Here is a 14,366-nt window from a genome sequence, read left to right as displayed (position 1 = left end):
TTCTGAAATGATATTTCACTTTCTTTGGTGATAGTGTTCCAAGCTGGACTACTTGAATTTTATATATGGAGCTTATTATATATGCCACTGTAATACATAAAAATTATATTTGAATTGAATATATGCCCGCTCTCACTATGTCACAAAATCAATTACTCAACAAGCATTTTAACATCAGGTGGTGTTTGAGATAAATGACCTAGTGGGTTCCTTCAATTCTACTATTATATAGCTTCTATTGTATTTGTTAGGTTTTACATTAAACAAACCATCTCCAAATCCTCAATAATTTATCTGTGAAGATACTGTCATTAGTTTATATGTAAGGCTAAAGACAAATTTCTTGATTAAAAAACTGGGCATTTAACTTAAGATCCCATTAGGAATGTATCCAAAACATAAGTTTATGTCTGTCAATTTATAAATTTATTTACTTATCCACTCAAAAATAGTCCTCTTACAGGAGAAGGGCTGACTCCATCAGCTGCCAGCCATGCCCTCTAGGAGTACCAACGAGTTGGGGGTATTCAGAGAGGTGAATGAGGAAGGAAGGAAGGAAGTGCAGGCCTTCGGGGGGACACAGAAGAAGGGCACCTCTCCCACATTTGAGGTGGAAAAGCTTCTTCTAGGAAGTAACCTCAATTACCAATCCACCACGATCACTTCATAATAGTAGTGGAGATTAAAGATAAGGACAAAAATTCAGCCCTATTTTCGGGATAAGAAGAAAGAGTAGGAGAGGCCATATAACTTTTCCTTATTAAAATAGCCCAAACCATAATGATTCAAATACTTAGGAAGATGAAACCTGATTATCCATATAAATGAAGGGTATCCCTTACAGAAATCACGAAGCAGACAGAGACTTGACATCTACATTTTGAACACTGTAATTGTTCAAAATGATGGAAGGTAATGGGCTGTTCAGCATTTGACTTCGCAGCCTGGGCAGACTTACTGTGCTGAATTCAGTATGTTGAAGGCTTAAGAAACAGATATTTTGGAAAGCCCAGAGCATTTACAGAATGCCTTTAAATTAGCCATCTGTTCTGTGCACCTTTATAAGGTGACTCCCAGAAGCCTGAGTTTTCAGATGAGCGCACAGAGCATGTAAATGCTAACACCCTGACCTGTGGCTGGCGCGGCAGAGGCGCACACATCCTAATGAAAAATGACAGGGCACTCTGTCCATCCGAGAAGACTTGTTTGGCAGTAGCCTCAGGACCCAGTGACCTTCTCTGCATAATTCAGCTGTAGGAGTGGGAGAGCCTGAGGCTGCCTCTAAGGAAAGCCCCTAATTTCGGATCTGGGTTGGTTCATGCTATTAGAAGGAAAACAAATCTCGCATAGGCTGAAAGTACGACAAGTCTTAGCATTTATTTCAGAGCTTGCAATCAGGAGGTATTCTCTTTTCAACCACAGAAAACCTCCTGAATATTTTACTTATGTCTCTCTAGTTCCCTTCATAGAGTTAAAAATGAATTAACCATTCAATGTGATAATTAGTTCCAAAGCCAGCTTCCCAAACTATATTCATAAAGATACTGCTGAATGACTTAACTATTTATCATTTCAAGATACATTTTTTCTAATAATTCATAAGCTATATTACAACAGAACAAGCTGGCAGTACCAACAGATTTAAAGCCCAATGAAAAATTCAGCAGTATTTTTATTGTGGGCCAGCGCCCATTGTAACACGAGTCACCACGTGCCTATGGACCAGGACGGGAGAATGTGCTGATGATCACAGAACACATACAGAGAGAAACCTGACAGTCTTTCCAGACTCATTCAAAGTGAAACAAGAAAAAAACAAGGATATGTATTTGGAAAAAAAAGAAAAAAAGAAACAAATGTGGAAAAAAGGAGTTTTCATAGTGACAGAGAAATTTGGTATTTACTTTGCACATTCAGGTTTCAGTTTGTCGATTCCAGGTGTCCTTGATTAAAATAGTGCTTGAATCTAACATGCCTAAATCTGTTCTTTTCCTTGTCCTTTCTCCTCCACCTTTTGGAATCAAACAAGGAAAAAGCTTCCTGACTGTTCCTTGTGGCAGGTTAATGGGCACTTGTGTGCTGATTTACTGTGCACGCTGCCTTCCCTGGCCTGTGTTCGGTTAGGATATTTCAGCATGGAAGGGAGCACAGTCGGAATGACCTTTTACTAATCACTGCACCTCAGTTACTTGTGGCACAGCTCATTATACAAAGGAATCCTTCTATGAGCTGGCTTTCATATACAGTCACACTTTGATTTTTGTGAGAACAAAGATTATACTTTCACATAAAAGCTTCTGATGCATAATTTTGTCAACTAGGGTACGAAAGTGAAAAGGAGCCCTGTTAATTGTCTGTCGTTATCAAGGGACTGCAAACTGTACCAAAGATAGCCTGCAATCTTGGCTTTCATTATGGAGGTCAGAACATTTTTATTGACTGCCTATTATTAAAATTTTAGAGGGATGTCAATCATTTTGGCTGCCCTGGATATAGAAATCTTGTTGGAAATCCCCCAGTAATCAATCCCATTTAAAAAAACAACAAATGACTAGAGAGAATACATACTATGAAGGAATTCTCAGCCCCTTCATTTTATAACTGCTTTGCATGGTGAAGAGTGGATAGGAAATGGAAGAGGCAGGAGAGCCATTTCTGAGCTGCTGATTCCAATTTTAATACTTACGACAGAAAACTAATAGGTCTGATAATGACTTCCTTCTTCTGTTTCCCTTACTTCTTTTCTTTACCCTCTGGGCCAACCCCAAATTCAAGCAATGCATGGTCATGACTTACCAGCCATTTGCTGAATGCCACTGAATGCACCCAGGTTGCTGGAGGAGGTGGCCTGCTGCAGAAGCTGCAAGTGAACATGCAAGTGTAAAGTCAGAACAATTTGCACATGAGAACAAAGAGACTTCCTCATTAAACTAGGGCAAATTCAGTTTACTCTACATTTATATAGTTGGTTGCTATTGCCTATTGATGGACAAAAGGTCCCCAGAGTTAGGGCTGTTAATCCATATTAATGTCTAATCTCTATTAAGAAACACAGACACTGGGGAAACTCACTAACACTGTGCCTTAAAACAATCAATTTACTCTTTTTAACAACCAGGTGTTAAATCTATTGAAACCAACATAGCATGACTAATTATCTCTCTCTGTAGTCTAGTAGTTACCATAACTCATCTCTGTCAATCAAGGTCCATTCCCTCCATCTCTTTACTTTCCTTCACAGCTCAGCATCCTTTATCCTTCATTAGGAGCACATGCATTCCCTGATTCTTAGGCCAATACTAAAATCATTAGAATAACTACAAAGATTTATAAATGTATCTCTTCACAGTCATACAGTTACAGCCACACTATGTAACCAAGAAAATGGTCAGCCATTTTTAAGATAGTCTTCACTGGCAGACAGAAACATGTATGTCAAAACTTGGAATTATATGGTGCTACGTAAATTGAAGTTATGAACTACAAATGTCAGTCTTCTTAAAAAGAAAATAAAATACTTGTGAAAAAGTCTGCATTTTTCCCTAGAGCATTCAAAAACATATTTTTCCTGCCACGTAGAATCAGAGGGTGCCACAAAGTAAAGGCATGTGTCTCTAGTTCTGAAACACTCCTGTACTTGTCCAATTCAATCGAACTATAGGTTAACGTAGGTGTTATACTAAGTGTTTGAATAGATTTATTGATTTTTTTTTTGGTAAGGTAGATCAAAACAGATATAGTTTGTACGTGGGGGCAAGCACATAGTTATCTCCTATATTCAAATATACACAGATACCAAAAAGCATAGATTTACCAAATTTGTTATTGAAATATTGTTATAATACTATGTGCTTACAAGGAACAAGATGAATTCACTATTTTAAAAATAGCTTTCAAAATTTGGAGCTCTGCAAAATATAATGTAGAACATTGTTGTCCATCTGGGTAAATACAGGTCTCTTCAGTTTAATATGAAAAACTCTGTAATTGGATATGAATCAAAAATGGGCATCTATCAATTGGTGTAAAAGCACCAAGCAGAATGGAATATCAATGGCTGATTAAACGTAAGTCTCAGGTACAATGATCTTATGGGACTTAACATTAAAAGGTACTAAAACCAGTAAAATGTCTTTAATGTTCACTCATCCATCTCAACTTTTCGGAATATTTTACCTACGTGTTCTGCATGTGTGTGCATGTGCACATGCTCTCTCACATAGACACACAGAAAGGAAGACGGGAGCAGCTAGGGATTACCCATTTTAATAGAAAGAATTACCTTATTTTGGTTTCATTTGTTGGGTTTCTCATCCCAACACCCTCCTCATATTACATGTTTTTGAAAATTAAAGTTAAGTAAAAATAAATTAGCTTTGGCAATATTTTGAAGAATTAATAACTTATTGAGGTAGGTGGTAATACGTGGAGTGTCGTTAAACCATCACCAAGGACTATTTCCATGGACAAACAATCTCTGGGGAGCCAGGGTCAGAATCTGTTGCTCAACACAGAGGTAGAGAATGCCTGACAGGCCAAGGGTCCTCTCAGAAAAAAAGGTTTTCAACTGAAAGGGGTACAGCAAACATGGCTAACAAAGAATCAAAACCTATGATATGAGAAAACACAGTAAGAGCTTATAAAAACAAGTATTTATAAATGAGACTGAGATTAATTCTTTTTTCTGGTATAGAAATAGTTTGCAGATGTGGTCACAGAAACATGTGCCAGGAGACTAAGGGCGGGCACATGTGTCTTGGTTTATAGAAATGGTGGAACAGGAAGCTGGACTCTTAGAAACCATGAAAAAGTGAGCGTGATGTCAGTCTCAGATAAAAATTGTGAAATACATAATTAAACTGACAGTCTGTGACCACCTGAACAGCAAAAGTTTGTGGAAACCAAATTATTAAGCTAGATTCATTTGTTTTTTTATAAAATTTCTAGACTGAAAGACCAGGAAAAATATATGGCAGAGCATATACAGATTTTAGCAAAACATCTGACAAAACCTCTCACGGTATCTTTGTGGATAAGATGGAGAAACGGGCAGAGGGTGACAGGAACCTTGGTTGGTGCTTTCATTAACTGCTCAGATGAAGACAGGAAAAGCACGCTTCTTGTTCATTAACCAACTATATATTGAAAAACTATTATAGACCAGATCCCACTGGGCAATGGGTGGGGTGGGTAAAAAGACAAACATGATCCATATCCATACTCACGGAGGCTTCAGAGAAGCAACGTGCAAGATGGCAAAAACATGCAGAGTTTAAACGCCATTAGGCACTAGCAGCTACAGGGTCTTGGGTAAAGTTGCTCAATCTCTCTGAGCCTCCCTCTCCTCATCTGTACAGTAAGCAGGAAAATCTCACCTTTCAAGGTAATAGGGAGGACCGTTTTACAAAACAGTACAGCTTCTGCTACAAAGTAAAGCTAATGGATGATACAATCCTGAGAGAGATAGTTAAAATGTAAAATGACAGAATTAGGACACGCTACATGCACGCATACTCTCTCTCAGAGGCTGGAATAAAAGACCCAAATTCACAATATGAAATTATACTAATAAACATGAAGTCATGCATTTAGGTTCTGAAGCACTAAAATGAGGTAGAGGATCATGGTTTAGCAGTAGTAGTTAAGTAAAAATAAAAATCTAGGAGTATCTGCTGCTTTCCAGCCCGCATTTGACATGGTTATGACAAAAACCACTTTCAAGGTATGGTAAGATGTTTTAAAGTCTACACTAGGGGCCAGTATTCTGTCCTGTTTAGATCATACTAGGAGAACTGTCTTAAATTCTGATCACTAAAGAGACTGACAAAGTGAAATGTGTAGCACAAAGGAAAAATGAGAAAACGAAAGTTTAGAAACCATGAAATATAAGGGATGGTTGAAAGAATTGGGTCTGTTTGACCTGAAATAGGATCTAACTTTTTTGGTTTTAAATAGGTGACGTAAGAAACATTTAATTTTGTCAACACAGTTCCTCTGGGAAGACCCAGGGTCACGGAATGAAAGTTCTAGGAGATTTCAGTTGAGGTCCCTGCATGTACTAATCTGTGAGGTAGTGAGTTCACAGTTGTCTCAGCATCGTTAAATAATCAGCTACCAAGCACACTGCATCTCTTTAAGACAGGGTTTTATGGTGCCTTTCAAACAGTGGTTAGAAGTTTAGCCAGTGGGCCTTTGCCTAGCCTATATCAGGCAAGAATTAGATTAGTCCTATTCTTATGCTAATCAATTTTGCTTGGAAAAACATTCTGCATAAACACTGATTTCAATAATTTCCTGAGACTCAAATGTACAGAAAATGAATTCTTTAGTGTACTTGGGGAAAAGTATGGTTTGAGTTACAGTGGGTGTCCCACCCCTTTGTGAGAAGTGCATGCTGGCTGACCTTCTCCAGCACTTACCGCCAGGTACTGTGGGGTGAGTCCGCCCAGACCCGTCAGGTTCCCCCAGGTGGCAGTGTTGAGCTGTTGCATCTGTTGCGCGAGCTGCTGCTGGAGGCGCCTTTGCTCCTTGTCCTTCTGAGTATCAGCAAACTTCACCACGATAGGTGAAGAGCAGCCCTGTGGTCAGACACATTGGAAAGTGAAGAGGAAGTTATGGCCTGATTGAATCCTCTCAATACAGTCAGCACTGGATCTGTCTGTCTTAACTATCTTGAAACACATGGAATGGTCTGCAATGGTTTAAAAATGGTTTGATATTCCTTCTTCTCTGAATGGTACCATCAAGAGAAAATTCCAGATACTGACATTGGCTTCTTTGGGGGATCTGGTCTGGTGGTTGGTGAAGCCATTTGTTTTCTTGCTCTGATTATTAAACTGCCTCTCCTTCTCTCTTCATGTGTCTTCCTTCAACCATCCAGGACCTCCTTAGCGACAACAGATCATATCAATGTTCTTTAATTGAGCTTCACGGTTTGCTTGTCTTAAAGACAGACTTGATTTTGTGTGTCTGCCTATTTCCACATGTGAGCAGAGAACAAAGGAAAAGTAATTGTAATGGGAATGAAAATTCTCATTCATTTATTTTTTTACCCTTTCCAATTTTCAGGTATGTATTTTTGAACTTTGGAACTGTGGAAATCATCATATTGATCCAGTAATACTAGGGAGAGGTGGGTTTCATTTGAGGAATGTGGATGAAGGAAGGAGATATTCAGAGAACACACTGACCAAATAATTGTTCACATGTTTTCAGAAAGGTCTCCCTTTTTCCTTCCATGTCACATCTACTCTATCCATAATCCCTGGAGCTACTGCAAACACAAAAAACCGGAAGCTCAGACTAGCCAAAGGAGATGTATATCTTAAATGGCAGAAGGAGGATTCTACTTGGCTTCTTTCCCTAATGAAAGGTACCATTCTAGCAGCTTCTTTCAGTTTTAATTTCCTTTGAAAGGCAAGGAGTAGGGGTAGTGAGAAAGAAACGGCCAAAGGTCATATCATAGAATGAATTCTTTTTTGGGGTAGATAAAATCATCAGGGAAAATAACGGCCTAACACCTCAAGCAGGAAGACCTCCCTTCTAAAGGGCCTTGGAAACATTTGCCACTTGGTGAGTACTCAGCAGAAACGTGCCTCCTTCCTCCCTAGTCCTTCTCAGTATGGCTTGCCTACACATTTCATCATAATTAAAGCTGTTAAATTTTGCTGAGGTAAAAAGAAGTAATTCTACCTAAGTGATTAAATAAAAACTTTTATTGAAACTCAGCATGATAACAGAACTCTCAGAATGTTATAGTCCTATCCAAATGAGCTTTCCCTTCCATTCCCTTTGGGTGATTTTTCTTTCTTCTAGAAAACAAACTTGCATTTTTTTCCCCCCTTATCACCTTGGGTAGTTATTGGGGATGGAGCTGTGAATACATGAGCCTATCATGTCTGTTATTACGAAAAAAAAAAGTGAGGAAAATGAGGTGACTGTCTCATTGTTAAGCTTCTGGCCTATCCATCTTCAGCTCTGGTAGGTAGAGTCATGGTACAGAATGTGAAATGTCAGTAAATTACATTAAAATAATATTTCTAACATTTAAAAGATCTATAATTCATTTTTCTTTATCTACTCCATATTTCAGCACTTTATCACTGTAAAGAGAGCAAAATACTCTGAAGAAGAAAATGATATAGAGAAGGGGGCTTTGCATGGAAGAGGGTTGTTATTATTGCATCAGATCTGTTCCATAACAAATTATAGCATCTCCTAACAGTACATTTATTGTTGTTTTTTTCTTCCTTAAATACTAAAAAAATCATCTAAAAGCAGAAAATTAGGCCAATGATCATGGCTTTAAAAAATGACTTGTTTAAACTATGAAAGAAAAACAGGGTGGAGACAGAGTGAAGGAAAGTGGAGAAACAGAAGGCACAACATAAAATTGTTTTTAAAAACTTGTTCTTTTAATATTCACATTATCTTGAATTAGATAATACATCTTGGTTAAAGATGTATGCCAGAGTCCTGAAAATAATATAATTAGTTAAAAACAAAAAGCAAAAACCCTCAGTTGCACAATTATGTGACTATATAATACTAGTATATAATCTCTTTAAAAGTCAACTTTGTGGAACTAAACAAGCAATCTAAGTGCCTCAGGGCATGTCCAGTTTTAAAAACAAGTACACCAAATTTAATTTTTCAGTAATAGAGATACTAATAATAAAGGATCAAGGATTTCTTAAGAATTAATACTCCTCATTGCCTATAACAAATTCTATTAGGAGAGTCTGTTACTTTCTTGGTTTTGGTTCACACCTAGCTCTGCTTTATCTTTAGCTCTCCTACAGGAACAAGGAAAACAAGGACTACATCGGCATTCTCTGTGGCATTACCTGGGGGGCGGAGGAGGGGGTTCCAAGTGAAGGAATGGGGATGGCAAAGTTTCTAACAGAGTTGAAAGAATTTACATTAAAAAATTATCTCAGGTGAGACCAACTTGGGTGCAAATCATTAAATTACAGGAAATAAAAATTATTAAGAACGAAACACTTATATAGAAGATAAATACAGGTAAAGACTTTTTTTTTTCCCTAACAGCACTTTCATTTTAATCTCCAGACTGAAATGTAGCTGGAAATCAGACTGATCTGCAATAAGGCCGCAGCCTAAGTTAAGAAAAAGGGGGAATCAAAACATTATCACAAACGAAACTGCGTGTTATACATGACTGGATTCCTAGATATTTCAAATCCTGCTAATTATTTCCTATCATGGCCGATTGTCACCCCCACTTGCCTTCAGGTAGGGGGTGTGAGAATCTTAAAAATGCATTGCACTGAAAGGGAAACACATTGATTAAATAAGATATGTTAGGAATATCAAAGTCAAATGAATGTTTGAAAAAGACAACAGGCTTTGCAATGCTGATATCACAACTTAGAAAAAAGTACAGTAAACACTTAATGACAATTCCATGCACACTCCTTCCCTCCTTTCCACCCACCTTTTGATTCACTACAAAAAAGTTGCCCACAAAACATGACGCGTAATGATTATTTAGCTCCCGGCATGCTTTGGGAGATGCAGCATTGCAAAAAACAAAAAAGAACAAAAAATAAAACCCCAACAAAATGGGGGTAAATAAAAGAAGCTCAAACAATCAATAACGAATTTTTTTGCACATTAAATAAAGTTGAAACATTTTTTTTTTCAAAATATGAAAACATAGCTTAGATAACACCACAAGGCCACCTTCAGAAAAGATCACCCATACACAAAGATACAGTATACATAATACAGAACATGCACTCCCAAATGATTCTACCAGACAATACAGAATAAGTAACAGCATATCACTCTTGGAATGCTTTTGTGCAAAATTCTGAAAGGTCATGACCCAAATCACAGACTAAAAGTGCAGAACCATCTATCTACACTGGTGGGTATACATCGACACCAGGGTATTCATCTTCCCCTAAAGCCACTATCTCTCATTAGAAGACCAAATTTGAGCCTTCATGTTTCTATGTTATTGCTCATTTTTCAGTTAAGGAGACAAATCTAATTTTTCAGGGGACTCTCATAAATTGGCATTTTTACTGTTAAACGAAATGGGAGAAGTCTTAACTTTCTCCAGCATTCTTGACACAAAAACACCATTCTGTTTGACTAAAGATAACTTAACCCCGCCTAAAAAAGGAACCATGTAACTTAACACAAGGAAAGCAGCCATTTGGTGTGGGGGAAGTTACTACTATTTAATCCATACCAACCCTGGGGTGGGGAATGTATTTGATCCTTTAGGTCCAGGAATGACACTGCTTAAAGTGCATCATGACTTTACGTCGCAGGACCTGTGCTGCTGTAACAAAAGGCTCAAAAAACAACTGTAGAGTAAGTGGAAGGTTTTACTAAATGCATTTCACATCATTAGGGGAAAAATGCAAAGAGAGAGAGAAAGAGAGAGAGAGAATGAATATGAATGAATGGAAAGTGAGATGGTAAAAGTTTAAATCTGTGATTGTCATGTGAACAATCCACACAGGAGAGAATTGCTTTACCATTCCCCATCATTTGCACAAAGAAAACAAAGAAAGGGCAGATGATACAGTACCTCCATGGTCTGAGACTGATGCATGGCTTTGATTGCATTCTGTGCCATTGCCCTTGTAGAAAATGTGACAAACGCACAGCCTGTGGGAAACAAGGGGACAGGGAGCAGGAAAGACAAAAAACAACAAGACAAAAGGGTTGGACGCTTGTTAAACCAACACAGTCTACGAGAACTGCCACAAGACGACACTGTTCTCAGTAGTACATAAAAATAAACAACTTCTCTCTTTGGTTTTATCTATTTTGCTTTTTATTCACAGTGCTGACTTGCTAATCTGACCAAAGCAGAAAGATTTATTTATTACTTTATTTTTAAAATAAAAACTAGGGGAGGAAGTTGGGTACTTTTTTTAGCCACAGAGTTTGAAATTAGCAAGATCTAGTTTGCATTTTCTAAAATAAAAGTTGTTATTTTCCATTTTCTCTTCGGCTGATGATCTTTACTGAGGGCATCCACATATCAGAACCTTGTATTTCAAATTTTATCCTTGATTTTTAAGGAGCACATAAGAAAATCCTCACACCAAGGGCAAATTAGCAAATAAATCTCAAGAGCTCAAAATGTCAGCAAATAAATATATCTAATTCCTTCTGGGTAGTTAAAAAATATACATGTATAAATATAAGTTGATGCTATTCAAATGCAAACAAATATACCAAATCCATTAAACTACTTAGTAATTATTAATTATTAACAAAACAAGTGCTCTATTACTCTGAGAATATTCAACAGTGCATATAAAGTAAAATTTAAAAATTTGCGTTGGATTTTTTATTTGTATAAAAATCTTCATGACTTCTATAAGTTGTGACTTTCTGAAATGTATCAGAGATTCAACCTAAAGTCTTCCATACACAAAACAATGTACATTTCTCTGAATGTCTACTGTGAGACCTGTTAAATGTTCCATGTCTATTTTTTCTCATGCTATAACTAGAATCTATAGTGCCTGGTCCTGCTCCTTGTACCAGCGTTGGCCACCATGCAGGTCACTGCTCCAACTAGATGGCTCACTGCCCTTTTCACTAATAAAAACACTGCCTTTTGAAATTTACATTTTGTTCATCATGCACCCTTGGGCTTCTTAGAGAAAAAGACTGTGAAATTAATGCAGATTCAGGCTGATTTTATAATAATACCATAACACACTAAAAGCTTAGCTAAAGCAGCGCAGACTTATTTCACTTATGATCTCTAATGACTTTAAAAGTGCATTGATTTTCAGCTTCTTTAGCTGTGCACAGTTTGAACTTAGGTATCGGAGAATAATTTAGTGTTCCACTCAATTTCCTCAAACATTATTATTATTACTACTTAAAAGATTTCCAAATGAAGCAGATCCAAACACTGAGCGGCTCAAGTCTATTGTCATTTCGGTGAAAGCATGAAAGCAGAATTCCGGCATCAACAATATGAAATTGTTGCCCCTGTGGCCAATAAGCAAAATAGAACATTCTACATTCAAACAACCAGCAGACTGTTTGGTTTATGTAAATCAATTTATGAGCCATAAAATATATCTTCTTTTTCACTCTGCATGTGTACCTGGTGAGATTATCAAGTCAAGGCTGTTGTAGCACCTTTTAATCAAACAACAATAAGAGAAAGCAATGCCGGCCCATTACCCCAAAGCACAACAACATCCAGTCATGGAAATAAGTCAATGCATTTTTTTTTTTTTTTTGCACCATGCTGTAATTTTTAATACACAAAAAACTCTCAGCACATGGGAAATTCATCTCACATTTACCTCCGGTTAAGCTGGCCTTAAGAAGCCTGAATGAAATGTAGCTCGCTATGAATGCTGTGTAGCAGCTGATGAAGCTAAATATCTAAACAGGCTGCCTGCACCTAGACTGACTGCAGCTTTTGTCATCAATAAAAGAAAGTTAGTGGCCTTCTATAAGGCATCTAGAGGATGTGTGTAATAGAGTGTGAGGTAAATGACAGTACCGCCACTGGCTTCCATATTGATGCTGAGCTCTAAAATTTACCATCTGTTTCAAAGTAACTTCTCTTTAGAAACATCATGATCATCACCAACATTATTAATGGAGAAAATAATACCAAGAGATATTTATTTTTCCACCTCTTATCTTGTTACTACAATGGAGGAAAAAGCAAATCATCTAATGGACATATTTGAAAGCACGCAAAGCCTGAACTAATTCTGCTTTGAATAGTCAAAGAGATTGTTATATTCACTTCATTTGCTATTGTTTAGGAACATGTGCCAAACTGACAGTTTCCAAATGGAGGTTAAGAATGCATAAAAAACATGTAAAATGTCAACAAGAATCAAAAAGGCACAATTTATGCATTACCACAATTTCATACAAGCAGAACTTTTGTAAAGTAACTTAGTGAGAAAAGATATAGCAATTAACAGGTCTCAGAAGAAAAGTAGTAGCAAGAGAACAATAAAATTATCTCTCTATAAACCCGATCCATTGCCCTTTCCTCTACGAAACCTGCAATTAAAAACTTGACTGATGTTTCTAATTATACAATCTTTACCCCATCCAAAAAAAATGATCTGACAAATCTGATGACTTCTTTAACCTTTTTATTCTATTGGCAGTGGTGCAGTAAGAGAGAAGTGTCTCCTTAGGGGCTTCTGTCAAGTTCTGTACTGTATGCTGTGTTCAATTACTTAAGAGAAAAAAATTACTGTGTCTTTTATAAAGTGAGAGTGCATGTTGAAAAATTTCATTCTCTATGCTACTCTGGATGAAGTTAAGCAACTTCAGAACCAAATGTTTCTTGGAATGGTAGCTTGTTTACCTTTGTAATTTCTCTAAAACAGGAAGTCATGGTAGTTCTATAGATAGATTTTAATTTTCTTTTCAACATCATTGAAAACATACTGGTAGCTTTGGGATTAGGCCTCCAATGTGTGGCTTTTTACCAACACAGGATCACATAAGTTCCTACCATTAAGGCTGGCTGATGCTTTTTCTCACAAGCCAACTAGAAAGCTTTCCAGTGGACAGAAATAACTTGGGTTGTAATTGCCCCCCTCTTGTACTAAAAAGGAACTGCTGGATGCAGTGGAGTTCATTGGGTCTTGATAGGACAACGGCTCTGGTCTTGCAGGGTCAGCCCTTTACAAGTCTAGATTGTAGAATGTGCTGTCTCCGCAATCAGTTCTCTGGCTACTGACCAAAATGCTGGAGAAACTAGACTGGGGAAAAAAAGATACAAATATCAAAGTAATGAAGCTGTTTTTCTTTCTTTTGTGGTGGGGGAGGGGGTTTAACTAAGATAAGCATGTATATTACTGTCTAAAAACTTCCAAATAAATAACAGCAAAAAGAAAATCTCTTTGTAAATGTGGCCAACCTATAATTTACCTTGCAGTTATTGTCTCCACTTTCAGAATGTCAGAGATTGCTAATAAAAATGAAAGGAGTTGAATTCCTCTTATTTTGGTGAGGTTGCCTTCTTGCTGCTAAAACAGATAAATGATTGACTGGGGAAAGGTTTCTCAAAGTAATTTCCTCCTACAGACAGGATCTAAGGAAAGCACGTTGCCCTGTCACAGAGAAGACTTTGGAACACATCTATTACACTTGTCATTTCAATTGAAAGGATATCTTAACTCAGGTGTTCTACCTTTTCTCTCAGCTGCATGAGAATTTTGAGAGAACTGGATGAATTCTTGCTCCGCACCAAAAAAAAAAGTACAGGCATTTTTAAAAGCACAAAGCACGAACAATGCCAGGGCCTCTTGCTTTTCTGCTACTTCTTTGAAAGAGGTACAGCAGCCTGCTACATTTCAACTGAAGGAAGCATAATT

General features: G+C 37.3%; 1 protein-coding gene across 6 annotated transcripts in view; it reads right to left on the bottom strand.

Annotated features, from left to right (window-relative positions):
- Positions 1–14,366, bottom strand: part of CELF2 (CUGBP Elav-like family member 2) — a 305,972-nt gene that overhangs the window by 63,667 nt on the left and 227,939 nt on the right. For all 6 annotated transcript variants that reach the window (XM_063099375.1, XM_063099374.1, XM_063099379.1 and 3 more), the window contains exons 6-8: positions 10,568–10,647; positions 6,420–6,578; positions 2,797–2,860 (exon numbers count right to left, since the gene is read on the bottom strand). In XM_063099375.1, coding sequence (XP_062955445.1) covers positions 2,797–2,860; positions 6,420–6,578; positions 10,568–10,647 — 303 coding nt within the window. The remainder of the gene's footprint in view (positions 1–2,796; positions 2,861–6,419; positions 6,579–10,567; positions 10,648–14,366) is intronic.

Source organism: Cynocephalus volans, chromosome 6 (genome assembly GCF_027409185.1).
Source record: "Cynocephalus volans isolate mCynVol1 chromosome 6, mCynVol1.pri, whole genome shotgun sequence".
In the NCBI taxonomy this organism is placed as follows: domain Eukaryota; kingdom Metazoa; phylum Chordata; class Mammalia; order Dermoptera; family Cynocephalidae; genus Cynocephalus; species Cynocephalus volans.
Note: the sequence above shows the minus strand (reverse complement) of the source record. Positions and strands in the feature narration are given on the sequence as shown.